The sequence below is a fragment of the Haematobia irritans genome, chromosome 1, assembly GCF_050003625.1.
Source record: "Haematobia irritans isolate KBUSLIRL chromosome 1, ASM5000362v1, whole genome shotgun sequence".
In the NCBI taxonomy this organism is placed as follows: Eukaryota; Metazoa; Arthropoda; class Insecta; order Diptera; family Muscidae; genus Haematobia; species Haematobia irritans.
The window spans coordinates 64477227-64493679 of NC_134397.1; the positions used below are offsets into that span (position 1 = coordinate 64477227).

The 16453-nt window shown below is 29.0% G+C and overlaps 1 protein-coding gene and 2 long non-coding RNA genes across 13 annotated transcripts in view; 2 read left to right on the plus strand and 1 right to left on the minus strand.

Annotated features, from left to right (window-relative positions):
• The window catches only part of pyd (zonula occludens-like protein polychaetoid), a 487007-nt gene that overhangs the window by 429108 nt on the left and 41446 nt on the right, over positions 1-16453 (plus strand). For 9 of the 11 annotated variants that reach the window (XM_075290591.1, XM_075290590.1, XM_075290588.1 and 6 more), the window contains one exon: positions 12371-12540. In XM_075290591.1, the coding sequence (XP_075146706.1) occupies positions 12371-12540 (170 nt within the window). Of the gene's footprint in view, positions 1-8377; positions 8718-12370; positions 12541-16453 lie in introns of all 11 variants that reach the window. The other 2 variants (XM_075290596.1, XM_075290595.1) reach the window with 1 other exon arrangement.
• LOC142221073 (uncharacterized) lies at positions 1481-9084 on the minus strand. The gene is made up of 2 exons (XR_012717950.1): positions 8897-9084; positions 1481-1732 (listed from the first exon to the last, which is right to left on the minus strand). It is a non-coding gene; the product is annotated as an uncharacterized LOC142221073 (long non-coding RNA).
• On the plus strand, positions 6208-7146 carry LOC142238829 (uncharacterized). Its single transcript, XR_012722834.1, has 4 exons — positions 6208-6264; positions 6397-6441; positions 6611-6675; positions 7078-7146. It is a non-coding gene; the product is annotated as an uncharacterized LOC142238829 (long non-coding RNA).

Sequence of the window (16453 nt, forward strand, 5' to 3'; positions counted from 1 at the left end):
AATAAATTCTTAGATAAAAATGTAAACATCAATTATTTTTTTAATTGTCTTGTTTATCATTTGATTAACAATTTAATTGTATCAGTTAATTTTTAAATTGATTACTTTTTCAACTTCAATCAACTTTTTAATTGGGAATATTTTTGTCATAGTTTCTTCGGTGTGTGTCAAATGTAAGATATTGATTTTTGTGTTATTCCTTGACAAATAGGAGAAACGAAATAATACACACAAAAAAATTTTTTTCTGGTTCAATCACGAAATTAATTGATCCAATTAATTTTTAATTGAAATGTCTTCAATCACAGAAATGATAGTATCAATTAAAAAATTAATTGAAGGCCAATTAAAAAATTAATAGATCCAATTAAAAAATTAATTGATACTATTAGTTTTTGTGATTGATTTTTGTTTCAATTAAAAAATTTGTTGAATCAATTAAATTTTTAATTGAATATTTTTTAATACTCAATTAAAATTGTAATTGGAAAAATTTTCGTGAATTTTTTTTCTGTGTACCAAATACTATTTATCCCTCAAAAGGTCAAAAAAAAAACAAAACTAATTTTAAATAAATAAATAATTTTTCATTTTTATGTTAGCCTGATATCAACGCAGGCTGGTTTTTCGTCCAAATCAATTACTTTACATTAATTACAATTTTAAATGCGAGATAATTGGACATGAAGATTAAGGAATTGGTATTATTGTGCTATTGAAAACAAAATGCCAGATACCCATCTTACAAGTCTGACTATACATATGTTACAGTGTTGGCTAATCCACATTTCCATAGTCTCTAGTAAGATCTGGCTGGGTGAGGTGATTCAATTTGGTTCTTATATGCTAATTTCTTATGGAAATTACACACGAGAATCATTTCTCCCAAGTTGAATCATTTTTTCACCACCACTTAATATTAATTGCATAGAAATATCACACTTTGAAATTTATTGGGGAAAAACTCATATTTAGTGCTGGTTTTGTTAGCTAACAATATTTAATTGCAATTTTAACGTTCTGATAATTCACAATAATATGCTACTGTGATTGGTAGGAAATATAATTTTGGGAATAGTTCAACACACCTGTAATCGGGATACTTATTCTGTCATTACTTTTGTAGTTCTTATGTTGCCACAAATCATTTTTTAATAGTTTAACATTCAAGTAATTCCCAATAGCATGATATTGTGATTGAAAGCAAAAATAATAGGGCAAAATTTGCCATGACAATTGACTCAAATAAGCTTCGATAAGATGCAAGGGCAAAAATAATCAAGCTTCTCCGATTTCAAAGTTACATATATATTACCGGTGTCATTTTTATAGAATATTAATTAATTTATATAATGAAAGTTTAACGGATATTATATACATTTTTGAAATCATGATTAAAGTCAAAGTGGGATAAAAGTTTTAATTAGTTATAATGTATCTCCTTTTGAAGATTTAAGATTGTGAAAAAAATCATTTAGAATTTTTTTTTATTTCTAAATAATTTTATTAGTCATTTTAAACGACTCATAATAACATCTTGTTTCTTTAATTCCGAATGCATGTTGACGTACTTGACAATTATATTTTATTTCAAGCATTCCAATAAAACGTGTTTTATCATTGTAACACACAACATTGTATTAGAAATAAAAACTATTTCAACCCCTCCTTTTTCTATTAATGTTAGATGCTTTAATAGAAAAGATAAATCTATGATGAACGGCATTCATTCCTAAAAAAAAAAAAAAAAAAAAGCTTATTAAAAATTAATAAAAGCAAACAATTCTTTCAATACTGTATATACCAAGAAAATATTGTACGTGTATAATGACATCATTAAAAATATCTGACATATGACAGCCTAACGATTGCTTGTTTCATTTTTGCATAATCAACTTTTTAAATGTATTAAGAAATAAATTGATAATTAACCTTTCCCTCACACTACTTACTTAATTTGTGTATTCTTCTTTCAGTAATTGTTCAAAAATAACAAAACGGTCAACTCAAATTAAGTTTTTGGACAAAATGTGCCTCGAAAATGTAACATAACACTTTAAAAACACACACTCGATTATACTGACATCTGCCAATCAAATCGACATTATATGATCTCAAAAACAGCTGATTGAGCTGAAAAGCATTTATTTTCGTTTGGTTCAGACAAATTTCTTTAACTTTAACGCCCATTTTCAGGAAGCTCTGTTAGTGCTACGTTAGCTAACGAACTTTTAAACCGTACTATGGACATGTCTGTCATCATGTCTATATTTACCATATGCCAGTTAGGAACTTAACTGCTAAAAATTTTTCTGTTAAAGTTAACCGGAGAGAAGATATTTCGATTTTACTTTCTGTTAACTGGGAGTTAAAGTCTAACGGACATACATGAAAATGGCCGTAAGAGTCATTTATTTTATGGCTGTCTTTTAACAGTTTAGTCTACTTTTTTGTTAAGAATAATGATAATGAGTTATACATTTGAAAGAGAAATTATTTTAGAATGTTCATAACAAATAATACCGAATTTATAACTGAGACAAGAAATTGAGGGAAACGGTAGTGGAAGAATTTATTAAAGAAAATTATTATATGAAGAGCTCAATTAACTCTGTAAACTGGTGGGATCTCAATAATTATTACAGTGAAGATGCATAATGTTGTATATTTTTTTATATTAGGTCATTACAGTTTTCAGTGTATGTATGAGAGCAACATTTAACCTGAACATACACTGAAAATAATATTTTCAAATGGAATTTGAATGCAATTGTTCCTTTTTGTTCTAAGAATTATCCGATACGACTTTTAAATTGGAATCTTTTAATAAAAAGAAAATTCAGTTCAGTTCTGAAACAATTCTTCAATATTGTCCTTAATTTTGATAACTTCTCGTAACTTGACTATAAAGCTAAAAAATTTAACATTTACGTTTAAATTAAATAAATTAATACGTTTATATTAACTCTGTCATACCGTTTGTAACAAATCAAAATATTGCTCTAAGACCTCATAAAGTATATATTCTGGGTCGTGGTGAAATTCTGAGTCCGTCTAAGTTAATCATGTCCGTCCGTCCGTCTGTTGAAATCACGCTAACTTCCGAACGAAACAAGCTATCGACTTAAAACTTGGCACAAGTAGTTGTTATTGATGTATTTAGGTCGGATGGTATTGCAAATGTCGACTTTTACGTACAGCCCCCATATAAACGGACCCTCAGATTTGGATTGCGGTCCGATCCGGCTGAAATTTGGTACATGGTGTTGGTATATGGTCTCTAACAACCATGCTAAAATTGGTCCACATCGGTCCATAATTATATATAGCCTGGTACATGATGTTGTTATATGGTCTCTAACAGCCATGCAAAAATTGGTTCACATCGGTTCATAATTATATATAGCCCCCATATAAACCGATCCCCAGATTTGGCTTGCGGAGCCTCTAAGAGAAGCAAATTTCATTCGATCCGGTTGAAATTTGGAACATGGTGGTAGTATATGGTCTCTAATAACCGTGCCAGAATTGGTCCATATCGGTCCATAATTATATATAACCCCCATATAAACCGTTCTCCAGATTTGACCTCCGGAGCCTCTTGCAGGAGCAAAATTCATCCGATCCGGTTCAAATGTGGAACGTGGTGTTAGTATATGGTCGCTAACATCAATGCAAAAATTGTTCTATATGGGTTCATAATTATATATAGCCCCCATATAAACCGATCCCCATATTTGGCTTGCGAAGCCTCTAAGAGAAGCAAATTTCATCCGATCCGGTTGAAATTTGGAAAATGGTATTAGTATATGCACTGAAAAAAAAAAACATACTCGGTTCCAAAGATTTTGTCTTTACTTTAAAAAATTTGGTATTGATTCCGAGCCAAAGAAGCGGAGAATACAAGTAAGGATACTTTTAAGACACAATTCTCTTTTAAATTTAGGTTTTGTGTACTTGCTTCTAGGAAGCAAATTTTAATTTTTCGCTTTCTCAGCTTGTTTTCTTCATATGCTATCAATGTCCTTTAAAAACGAGTTAACGGCAACTTTATTTTCCAAATTAGCACTCGACTTCCAGTAGAAATTATGCTTTGTTTGAAGTAAAAATCTTCTTTAAAATAAAGTTTTGAAAAACATGTACTATATTTGAACGATTTTTTGCTTTGTAGTCAAGATGCAAAAAGACAACAAATTTAAAGACAATTTCATTAAATTTAAAGAATTTTTCTGAATTATTAAGGTCAAGTTAACCTTAGCCTATAATTTTTTTCTTTCGTGTTAAGATACCCATTTTTAAGTCAAATCACTTAATTATAAGGACAATACGACTTCATTGAAAAGTTTATTGACTTTTGGACAAGGAAAATAACTTTATTTTAGAAAAATGCGTCTTCTATGCTAAGCAAAATTTGTATTCGTATTTTAAAGACATGAAATCTTTGACCTCACGACAATATTTTTTTCAGTGTGGTCTCTAATTACCGTGCCAGAATTGGCCCATATCGGTCCATAATTATATATAGCCCCCATATAAACCGTTCTCCAGGTTTGACCTCCGGAGGAGCAAAATTCATCCGATCCGGTTCAAATTTGGAACGTGGTGTTAGTCTATGTCCGCTAAAAACCATATCAAAATTGGTCCATAGCTGTCTATAGTTATATAACCGATCCCAAATCACACAAAAATTGGTCCATATCGGTTCATAATCATGGTTGCCACTCGAGCCAAAATATATCTACCAAAATTTTATTTCTATAGAAAATTTTGTCAAAATTTTATTTCTATAAAAAATTTTGTCAAAATTTTATTTCTATAGAAAATTTTGTCAATATTTTATTTCTATAGAAAATTTTGTCAAACTGAATTATATACGTATTTAATCGGTCTTTTTAATTTAATATACACCACGTATGGAGTTACTTACAATTTAGAAGACGGTGTTAGTAGGTTTTAAGATACCTTGCCATCGGCAAGCGTTAGCGCAACCCAAGTAATTCAATTGTGAATGGCAGTGTTTAGAAGAAGTTTCTACGCAATCCATGGTGGAGGGTACATAATCTTACGGCCGTATATACTGTTTTTTTTTTCTAATTCAACCACGAAATTAATTGATCCAATTAATTTTTTTATTGAAATGTCTTCACACAGAAAAAAAAGTGTCTCGTAAATTTAAGAAGATTTTTACAATAATTTATTACAAGAATTTTCCAGAATTTTAGTTCATTTTTCGTATCTTCAACGAAAATTAACTACTCGAAAGGAAATTTTACAAATTCTAAGTAGCAATCGTTTAGTTCATGGCCTACAAAATACGATGGAAATTTCCTTAAAAAATTTCTTAACTGGTAGTTGAAAATTCGTTTGTCATGCTATAAATCTACTTGTGAAATGTAAAGTACTTTCTAAATAATAAGTGCAATTTACTATAAGATTTTTTTGTATGAGAAAATATTTTTTTACGAAAAATGAACTTGAAAGTGGATAGCAATTTCTTACTGACAATTCTTATAGTTAATAATTGTTGGTAAAAAATTACCCAATGAAATATTTTTAGTTCACATGTAATTAAATTTATAGACATTTTCGTCAAAAATGGTAGATAACATTTCTTGAAAATTTTGCAAATTTTAAGTTAAACGTTTCATCGTTCATAAACTGGTGTGCCTTTACGAATATTATTCTTAGAGTAAATTTTCAGCAGATGCGATGAACTAATGAATAGTACAGAGATTTTTATCGGCATAGTGGAATGTGATTAATGTAAAGATGATGTTACTTGAGTTTTGTTGTGTATACATGAGCGTGGGTTGTTTTTATTTTTGTTCATTTAGTGGTTTGTGTGTGTGTGTGTTTATTGTGTGGGTTTATTTGGCTGGATGAGGTGTTGTTTTCAATAAAGGCACATGTGTTTTTGTTGTTGTAGGAATGTTTTGGCTTTGCTTGGTTTTGTTTGTCATGCTTCAGTTGTATATTTGGCGTTGGCGTGGACTGTTGCATCTTTTAAGTAGGTATGCAACAAGGGAATATAAAGGCATGGAATATTTTGGATTTTTGAGACATATATTGGTGTTTGTTTATTAAACCTTTTAAATGAAAGTTATTAATATTTTATCGGTAGTTTAGAAAAAAGTTATTACGAATATTTAGGAAAATATGTTGAAAGTGTATTGAAATTTTTAGTATTCTATTAATTAATATTCAATTCCAGATGAATTTGGAAAATTTTTATTATATCTCAGCGTATAGTTTATTCATAAATTGGTAAGTATTTTTTTAACATGACTTTCTTTTAAAAAGAATATTTTTTATGTATATTATTATTTGTTAATTATTTTTTTTTTTGGAAACCAGTTTAATGTTTTTCTTTGTTGTAAAAACAATATTTAATTTCAGAGCAACTCCAGATGGATTCGGACAAATTTAAAAAATAGAGAATTGGTAAGTTTTCTTTTAAAAATTGGCTTTATTTCAACTAGAATATTTACGTTTTTCTGACCTTTTATCATCAAAATTACAGGTTTTTAATGCCTTATTTTAGTATTTTTTAATCAAATTTTTTGGAAACCAATGTAATATTTTTAATGTAAAAACAAATATTTAATTTCAGAATAACCCCTTAAAAATTTGGACAAATTTTTAGTACTCCTTTGCCTGTAATTTAATAGTGAATTGGTAAGGATTCTTTAACTTTCTTTTAGCCCTGGACAGTCATCCTTATTTTTTGTACTTAACGTCATCCTTCGTCATTTTGACTACGGCTCATTTCAAGACGCTATAATTTTCATCGTGAGCGAAAAAGTGAACCAAACTTGAGTTTATTTTCTTATTCAATTTGGTTTTAAGTAGTATAAAACAAAAATTAATAAAACGGTCGAATTAGTATAACTTAAATTTACCATTTCCCAATAGACTAAAATGCATTTTAAATCGAAAATGAAATTACGTGTCGTCATTTTGACGAATGATGACTGTCTAGGTTTATCAAGAATATTTGGTTTTTTATGCATATTATTATTTTTTTCATTAAATTTTTTGAAAACTTATTTAATAATTTTATTTAATATTTAATTTCAGAGTAACCCAAATAAATTTGGACAACTTTTTATATTTCCCCTCAGCGTACAATTTAATAGAGAATTGGTAAGTTTTATATTAAAACTTTGGCTTTCTTTCAACTAGAATATTTATTTTATTATATCCTTCACATCGATAAAAACACAGTTTTATGAGTTTATATAGAATACTTCATTATTTCTCTAATTGTTTCAGGTACAAATTTTATGAGATACGTTTTCCAAAGAAAAGTTGAATTCCTTACACCATTTGATAAAATGCCCCCAAATATGGTAAGTTACAAGCTAAAATAAAGATTTAAAAAATTATATTTCATTACATGGTGTTAATTTTTAACAATTTTCATCATTGCTTCCATTTTTTTCCAGCAAGATATGTGAAAAAATTACCTACGATGAATAAAACAAGGATAAGTCAAAATGTTCAAACAGCGAGTTCAAATGAACTACTCTCTGTTCCACGTGGTCATAATTTTTATTCACAAAAAACATTGTATTAAGAACTTTCATCATAAGTTTTTATAATGAAGTACTTTTGCTTAAAGAAAGTTTAATTTTAATGTATGAAAATTTTCATAATAGTAAAACAGTTTGTTGTTCCTTTAATTATTTAATTTCTCTGTACTGTGGAATGATTGATTTAAAAATAGTTTAGTCGTCGACATTTTAAAGAGACTGTTAACCAATTTTTATTATCGGGTTTCCCAAAAAATAAGCAAGTAAAACAAAATAATACTGACTTTTTAACTTGGTAGTGGTATATAAATCTTATGGCGTTGTAAAAATGAACTAAAATACAATGTTATAGATGAACTAAAATTTAAGAGAATTATAAACTAGACAAGTTGAAAAAAATCTTAAGGGCTAAATCATGGTCAATATTACTACAGTTTAGTTCATTTTGCAATGGAAAAGGGTTCACTGTTTTTTCAGTGCATAATAAAATAAAATAAAATAAATAAATATAAAAAAATTAATTGATCCTATTAAAAAATTTATTAATACTATTAATTTTTGTTTCAAATAAACAATTTGTTCAATCAATTAAATTTTTAATTGAATATTTTTTAAAACTCAATTATGTCTTTAATTGGAAAAATTTTCGTGAAATTTTCTTCTGTGTGGTACCGGCATTTACATCACAAATTCTCTCCCTTTACTTTTTGACATTGCCAGATCGATCGCAATGACATTTAATAAAGTGTCAATCCAATTTATCCATGGCATTTACGCGCTCTCGACAATTAATCAATAAAATAACCGGTTTTGACTAATTACGATGATTGAATATATTTTTTCAGAGTCTAGTGTCTAATGTGCAATCTATAAAATGTAAATTAAACAATAATTATTTATTAAACTACTACGTCATTTAATAAATAAATGCAAATTAACTGCTTAAAGTGCCTCAGACAAAAAACAAAACACAACACAACCAAAACGAAACCAAAGAAAAACGCTAACGAGTAGAAAATATCAAAGTAAACAAAGATAATAAAATCAAACCAAATAAAATATTTTAAAATTAAGCAACGATTACAGTGTTTTTGGATAAACACTATAAAACTCACAAAGGATTGGAACATTTCATTTTTTTAAATAAAAATGAAATTCCCCGAATATGTTCCAAATAATATATTGGTAAGAATTTTAAATTGATATTTAATTTTATAATTTTATCTATCAATATCTCTCGTTGGTTTCTATTTATATGATTATTCAAACATTGATAACATCTTAAAATCTTATGGGTATTTTTTTTTAGAAAAGCCTACAATATTATCTTGATTAAATTTTGTGATACTTAATTTATGACATACCATTGGCCATCGGTTTGCTTTATAGAATCCGCTCCACCTGTGTCACCAGCCCATCGACCTGAGTAATTTTAAAAACAAAACGAATAATGACCCACAAACCGACAAAAATTATCTATTTTACTCTAAATCACTAATATTGCTTAAATGAAAAACTGCTAATTTAAATTTCGGTTAAGCTTTCAGTGAACACGATTTCATGTGGGTGTCAGTCAAAATCCGTCTGACAGCCAACAGCAGCCTCAATCGTTTTATGTGAACATTAACAAAGACTTTAACGTTAATGCAGTTCAATAAACTAAATCTGTACTGCTGCGTGTATTCAAATCACGAGACATAGAAAACAAAAACAAAAATTTCAAATGAAAAAGACTTCACAATGGTGTGCTAGATTCCAGCTCCGGTGTTTTCAGTTCCACATATATATTTTTGACTAAAACAAACCTTAAATTTACACCATATCATTGTATTTGAAGAGAGACTCTGATGATGATTGTGGGTTTTAAAATTGCTGTTTCTATAATTTTTTATTTAGTTTTCTAAAAAAAAAACAGTGCAGGTGTAGATTTTATGGTCTATTGATTTTGATTATTAACACTGAATAGGTATTACATTAAAATGTATGCACGAAACATATCCCACAGATATATTGATTTAGAAATCTTTTTTACAATACTATAATGATGAATATGCAATTTACAATTCGAAAAAAAAACTGTAAAACATGTTCAATGCATTTTAAAAGAAATAATTGAAGTCAGGTGATATGTGATTCGTTTTATTATTGGCTCTTGATTATTGGTTAGAATTGATTTCTATGGGAATTTTGTTCCGTTACCATGATTTTACATGACTATAATACATAGTGATTTTAATTCTTTATATTTTAATATGTAATATGCAAATTTTCTTTATTAATATGCAATATTGCCACTCCTTTGATTGCAAAATTCTGTGAGATAGTGTGAAGCTTCCTTAGGCATACATTTCAATTCGAAGGAAGGTTACTAATACCTCATACACATTACACTTCCAAAATCCACTGTAACCAGATTTCAACTGTCATTTGCCTTCTAAAAAAGGAATTTCAAATCAACTTTTATTAGATTTCGAACCTAATGTGAATGAGCTATTAAATTGACGATAGACTTCTTGTTATATTCAATTTTGGTTTATCGAAAGGATTGTAGTCAGAGTCAAAGGGTTTGGCAAAATTTTCTATCGAAATAAAATTTTGACAAAATTTTCTATCGAAATAAAATTTTGACAAAATTTTCTATAGAAATGAAATTTTGACAAAATTTTCTATAGAAATAAAATTTTGACAAAATTTTCTATAGAAATAAAATTTTGACAACATTTTGTACAGAAATAAAATTTTGACAAAATGTTGTATAGAAATAAAATTTTGACAAAATTTTCTATAGAAATAAAATTTTGGCAAAATTTTCTATATAAATAAAATTGTGACAAAATTTTCTATAGAAATAAAATTTTGACAAAATTTGCTATAGAAATAAAATTTTGACAAAATTTTCTATAGAAATAAAATTTTGACAAAATTTTCTATATTCAATTTAAATAAAATTTTTATAAAATTTTCTATAGAAATAAAATCTTGACAAATTTTTCTATAGAAATACAATCTTGACAAATTTTTCTATAGAAATAAAATTTTGACAAAATTTTCTATAGAAATAAAATTTTGACAAAATTTTCTATAGAAATAAAATTTTGACAAAATTTTCTATAGAAATAAAATTTTGACAAAATTTTCTATAGAAATAAAATTTTGACAAAATTTTCTATAGAAATAAAATTTTGACAAAATTTTCTATAGAAATAAAATTTTGACAAAATTTTCTATAGAAATAAAATTTTGACAAAATTTGCTATAGAAATAAAATTTTGACAAAATTTTCTATAGAAATAAAATGTTGACAAAATTTTCTATAGAAATAACATTTTGACAAAAAATTTTGACAACATTTTGTACAGAAATAAAATTTTGACAAAATGTTGTATAGAAATAAAATTTTGGCAAAATTTTCTATAGAAATAAAATTTTGACAAAATTTTCTATAGAAATAAAATTTTGACAAAATTTTCTATAGAAATAAAATTGTGACAATATTTTCTACAGAAATAAAATTTTGACAAAATTTTCTATAGAAATAAAATTTGACAAAATTTTCTATAGAAATAAAATTTTGACAAAATTTTCTATAGAAATAAAATTTTGACAAAATGTTCTATAGAAATAAAATTTTGACAAAATTTTCTATAGAAATAAAATTTTGACAATATAAAAATAAAATTTTGAAAAAAATTTTTATAGAAATAAAATTTTGACAAAATTTTCTATAGAAAAAAAATTTTGACAAAATTTTCTATAGAAATAAAATTTTGACAAAAAAAATTACATCATTGTGTCACTTTTTAATTAATTCCTTTTATGGATATATATTTTATTTAAATTTGACGTGTCCAACACCAAATTTTTGTAGACACTCGATTTTATAGCGTCCATATGTACCACCTAAAAATGTGCAGTGAAATTTTTCTGCGATTACTCCCACAAACTCAGAGAGAATAAAAGACAAGAGGACGAAACATGGCAGTCATGAGGAAAATTTCTCTAATATCATGCAGTTTTTGTCGGTGCTGCTCTCAAATATCATACAGTTTGCGTCGGCGTCACCCAGTTCAGTTCTCTGCCGGCTTTACGAAACGTAAGGAAAATAGGATTTAGAACCTACTTTCTAATAACAAATGTTCTTTTTATATTATAACTGCCAATGCCTTTATAAAGAATTTACTCGTATATTCACAAAAATTTGCCGATGAAAACTTCATCACAATATTTCAACTTTTATTTGCTTATATACAACCTGTTTCCTTAAGACACATATCCATATCAGCCCACTCGATATTGAATAATTAAATATTTCAAATCCTATTATTTTTATTTAAGTATCTAATTTATATTCCTATTAAACTCCATTAAGGAATACAACCACACACACATATATACGTATATAAATACACATTACACCAATTCCTGTTAAATTTTTATGACTATACTTCCCCAATGAAAATATATAAATTTACAAAAACAAAACTATGCAAATCGTATATTTAAAACTCTTCAAAAGTTGCGATGAAATCTTTTTCATAGAAAAAAAGAAAAAAACAAACAAAAAACTAACTAAAAATTACTGCACTTCCGGTGATTTTATACCAACGTTGAATATTTATTTCTTTTCCTCTATTCTTTTATTGGGTGGGTATTCGGTGCGATACAAATGTTAAACATGTTCATTCATGCACATGATTTTTTTAACATATTATTTATTGTTTATTTTGTATCTTCCTACAAAATCATATCCGTTGTATAGTTAGGTTTTTTACATTATTTTATTTAACTTAAATGCATCCAGCCTTAATTTATTTGCTTTTTCTTCTTTCTGATTACAGGGTGATCGTACAACATGGGAGTATCATACGGTTTCGGTAACTCGTGTACCGGGCTATGGTTTTGGTATTGCTGTTTCTGGCGGCCGTGACAATCCTCATTTTGCCAATGGTGATCCTTCTATAGCCGTATCGGATGTTCTAAAAGGTGGACCAGCCGAAGATCGTTTACAGTAAGTATTTTCGGGAAAGAAAAAATCCCAAATGGGAAAAATGTGTCAATTGCAGTGAGTTTTACTTTCTAAATCCTTGGTTTTTTTCCTCTACATCGAACACATGTATCTTTTCAAATATTCTGAAGAGGGGAAAATTCTTGTTATCGTCTTATTCAATGGATTTAAAAATTTTAGGTAATCACAAGTGTTTTTTTTTTTGTTTTTTTGATACCACAATGTGATGAAGGCCGTCCGTCTTATCTGTTGCTACATATGTACTTCTCATGTCTGGTGATTCCCATTTATTACGTTTGATAGTTAAAGGGCTGTTAGGCACGTTTTATGAGACACGTCCCAATTTATGGGTGAGGGTGTTACAACTATGAGGGGTTTTATTTAATGCGTGCATTTGTTTATATCAATGGGGGGAAGAGATAGCCGGATATTAATTTTACTTAACCACATAAAAGGGTTGACATAGTAAGAATTTTAATCGAAATCGAAAAAATTAATATTTTTCAAGTTTTTAATAAAAGAAGACTACTGATTTGTTTATAATATTTTTTACTGAGTTTGTAAAGTGCTACTATTGCCCGATTTTTTACAAAAATATCCAAACAAATACTCAATACACTGAAAAACATATTGACAATATTAATGATTATGCAACCTAAATTTTTTACATGCATTTTTCAAAATATTAAGGAAAATTTTCTTGAATATAAAGAAATTTTAATTAAAATTGCTAATAATCTCAACTTTATAAGTTTTTTCATTAAATTTAGGACACATATATACGAAATGGGCACCCCTACATTGAAGTCGTATGTCTCTGAAGTGAGGGTAATTTTCCTTAAAGTAAATTCTAATAAAAATTTAAAGCTTTTTTATCTTACTCCAAAGATTCGATATCTCGGTTTTGTTTTTAAATAATAATTTTTGTAATTAAAAAATTTTTTTTTTTACTTAAAGGAAAGTTTGCCTTACTTCAAAGACATACGACCCCAGGAGAGAGACGCAAATTTCAAAGATTCATGTCCTAATTTTAATAAAAAAAATAATGTTAAATTTGCTACAGTGGCACAATGATAAAACAAACTTCCACTCACATTGTATTTTAGATTTGGTTTGAAATCATGTAACGTAAATGTTTTTATGAAGAACGCTTATAAATATCAAAGGGAATCAAATTTTAATTTTAACAGCCGTGAATTGGAGTGTGTTAATCTACATGGGTATTTCTTATCACTAAACCTAATAATATAAATTCCATTTCATATTTACTTAAGGTAGTTTTTGGGATATATTCGGATATACTAGACTATGTTTATGTATACATTCTACGAATATATTTGTCTTTCGATGTGATATGTTTGGTTAAATTAAGATAAAGAAATTTGTTTACTTTGTTTATCGAAAAAGACGTTTCGGTCTATAATATATGAAAATATTTACTCTTTGGGAATTTTAATTTTGGGGGCAAACGAAATGTATATAATGTTTTTAAGAGGTCAACAAAAAACAAAAAAAACGGATATTACTATGATACATTTAATTGTAAGGTTATATAGTATTTCATAAAAGACGCCTCTTCAAGATAATAATACTTTGACCCCCAGCGCTGATCTCAGCGGAATTTTTATCATAACTAATTTGCAAAGGCTCTGAGTCAGTTTGTTCGCATTCTTCACAAAGACCAACGTTCGACTCAGGAATAGAGAATGAAGCCGCCGAGTCGCGCCGCTGATTTCCGTCACCGCCTACCATTTTTTGCCAGTCGACGCCGCCGCCGAATATGTCGACTCATCTCGACTCAAATTTAGCCGCCAATTAATTAAAAATATCTATTTAAATCAGAAAAAATATATTATTAATTGTCATATTTTTTGCCAAAATTTTGAATCTCCACCCACAATCAATCAATTTCAAGCTGCTATAATAGTTTCGCAAAAAATTTAGCGCAATGTAAATTTGATTGTAAGATTGGTTGTACAACTAATATCATTACCATTCGCATAACTTCAAATTGATTTTATAATCCGCCGCCGGGTGGATAAATTTATATCGGCTTAGCAGTCAAGCCGCCGCCGCCGTCGGAGTCAAAAATTTAGTGTCAGCGGCCGCCGACAAAAATGGGTCGGCTCCATTCTCTGCTCAGGAGCATTCTCTGCAATGAAGCAGACCCACCGAGGAAATGTACCTAGTAACATTACATTAGGGAGACACCGTGGTGCAATGGTTAGCATGCCCGCCTTACATACACAAGGTCGTGGGTTCGATTCCTGCTTCGACCGAACACCAAAAAGTTTTTTTTTCAGCGGTGGATTATCCCACCTCAGTAATGCTGGTGATATTTCTGAGGGTTTCAAAGCTTCTCTAAGTGGTTTCACTGCAATGTGGAACGCCGTTCGGACTCGGCTATAAAAAGGAGGTCCCTTGTCATTGAGCTTAACATGGAATCGGGCAGCACTCAGTGATAAGACAGAAGTTCATCAATGTGGTATCACAATGGACTGAATAGTCTAAGTGAGCCTGATACATCGGGCTACCACCTAACCTAACATTACATTAGTAATTTTAAAAATTGCCAAGGGAAAATTAATAATAAATATTATGGTATTATCAGCACAAGGTACCAAAATTTCCAACATAAAAAGATGAATGTTGTGACTTCATGATCGCAATAGAGATAATTTAGGCCAACTTAGATGTTGCAATTAATTATACAACTAATTTTGTTATAGAACTGAAAGAGAGAACGAAACCGTCGATTCGCACCGCCGACTGTTTTTGCCAGTCGAAGCCGCCGACGATTATGGCGGCTTATCTCGAAAAAAAATGTAAAACCGCCAATTAATCAAAATTAAATTGGTTTTAATCACAAAAGTTGCTTCCAATTATTGTATTTTGCACCAAACAATTGCTTCATTTATCCAAACTGATTGAAGACGACATTTCTATAATAACTTCGAAATAATCATGCATGGTAGGGATCAGAGAATGAAGCCGACCTGGTTTTGTCGGCGGTGGCTAACACAAATTTTTTGCCTCCGGCGGCAGCGGCTTGACGGCTAAGCCGATACACATTTGTCTATTCGGCGGCGGACAATTATCCATTATAAAATCAATTTTAAGTTATCCGAATGGCAATGAGATTATTTGTACAACCAATCTTACTGTCACATTTACATTTCATTCAAATTTTCTGAGCGAAATGTTTGCAAAATTATTATAGCAACTTTTGATACTGACTGATTTTGGATGGAAAGTTAAAGATTTTGACAAAAAAAAATACAAAAATTATTTAAAAAAAATTCTGATTTAAATCAATATTTTTGATTAATTGGCGGCTAAATTTGAGTCGAGAAGAGTCGACATATTCGGCGGCGGCTTGGACTGATAAAAACTGGTCGGCGGCGGCTAAAATCGGCGGCGCGACTCGTCGGCTTCATTCTCTGGTAGGGATGCAAGAGTAAGATTGGTTGTACAAATAATCTCATAGCGGATCACGGTACTTTCACTTGATTTTTTAGTGGATCATTGGACGGCGCCGTATAATTGGTCGTGGTAGCAGTTTTCGGGGTAACGGCCCTTGGATCATCCAAACCACTTTAACGGGATGCTCTCTTTCCCCGATCAACTTAATTTCTAAATATATGAATAGGATCAATGAGGCGTTTCTATTTCTATCTGCAGTAAAACACTTTTCATAAGTACAAGGAATGACTACGATATTATTCACTTTAGGTATAAGAAATTTTGTGTAGAATAATTTAAAACTTTACTTTTTGGGTATACTATCTATCATTGGTACGTCTCTATAGGCATTTCATAGAATTTTTTCCGATTGAGATCCGGTATTGGCATTGAATATATTCACCGTTCTTTTAATCTTTGCAACTAAGATGTCGGTAATGACTTTTCATATCTT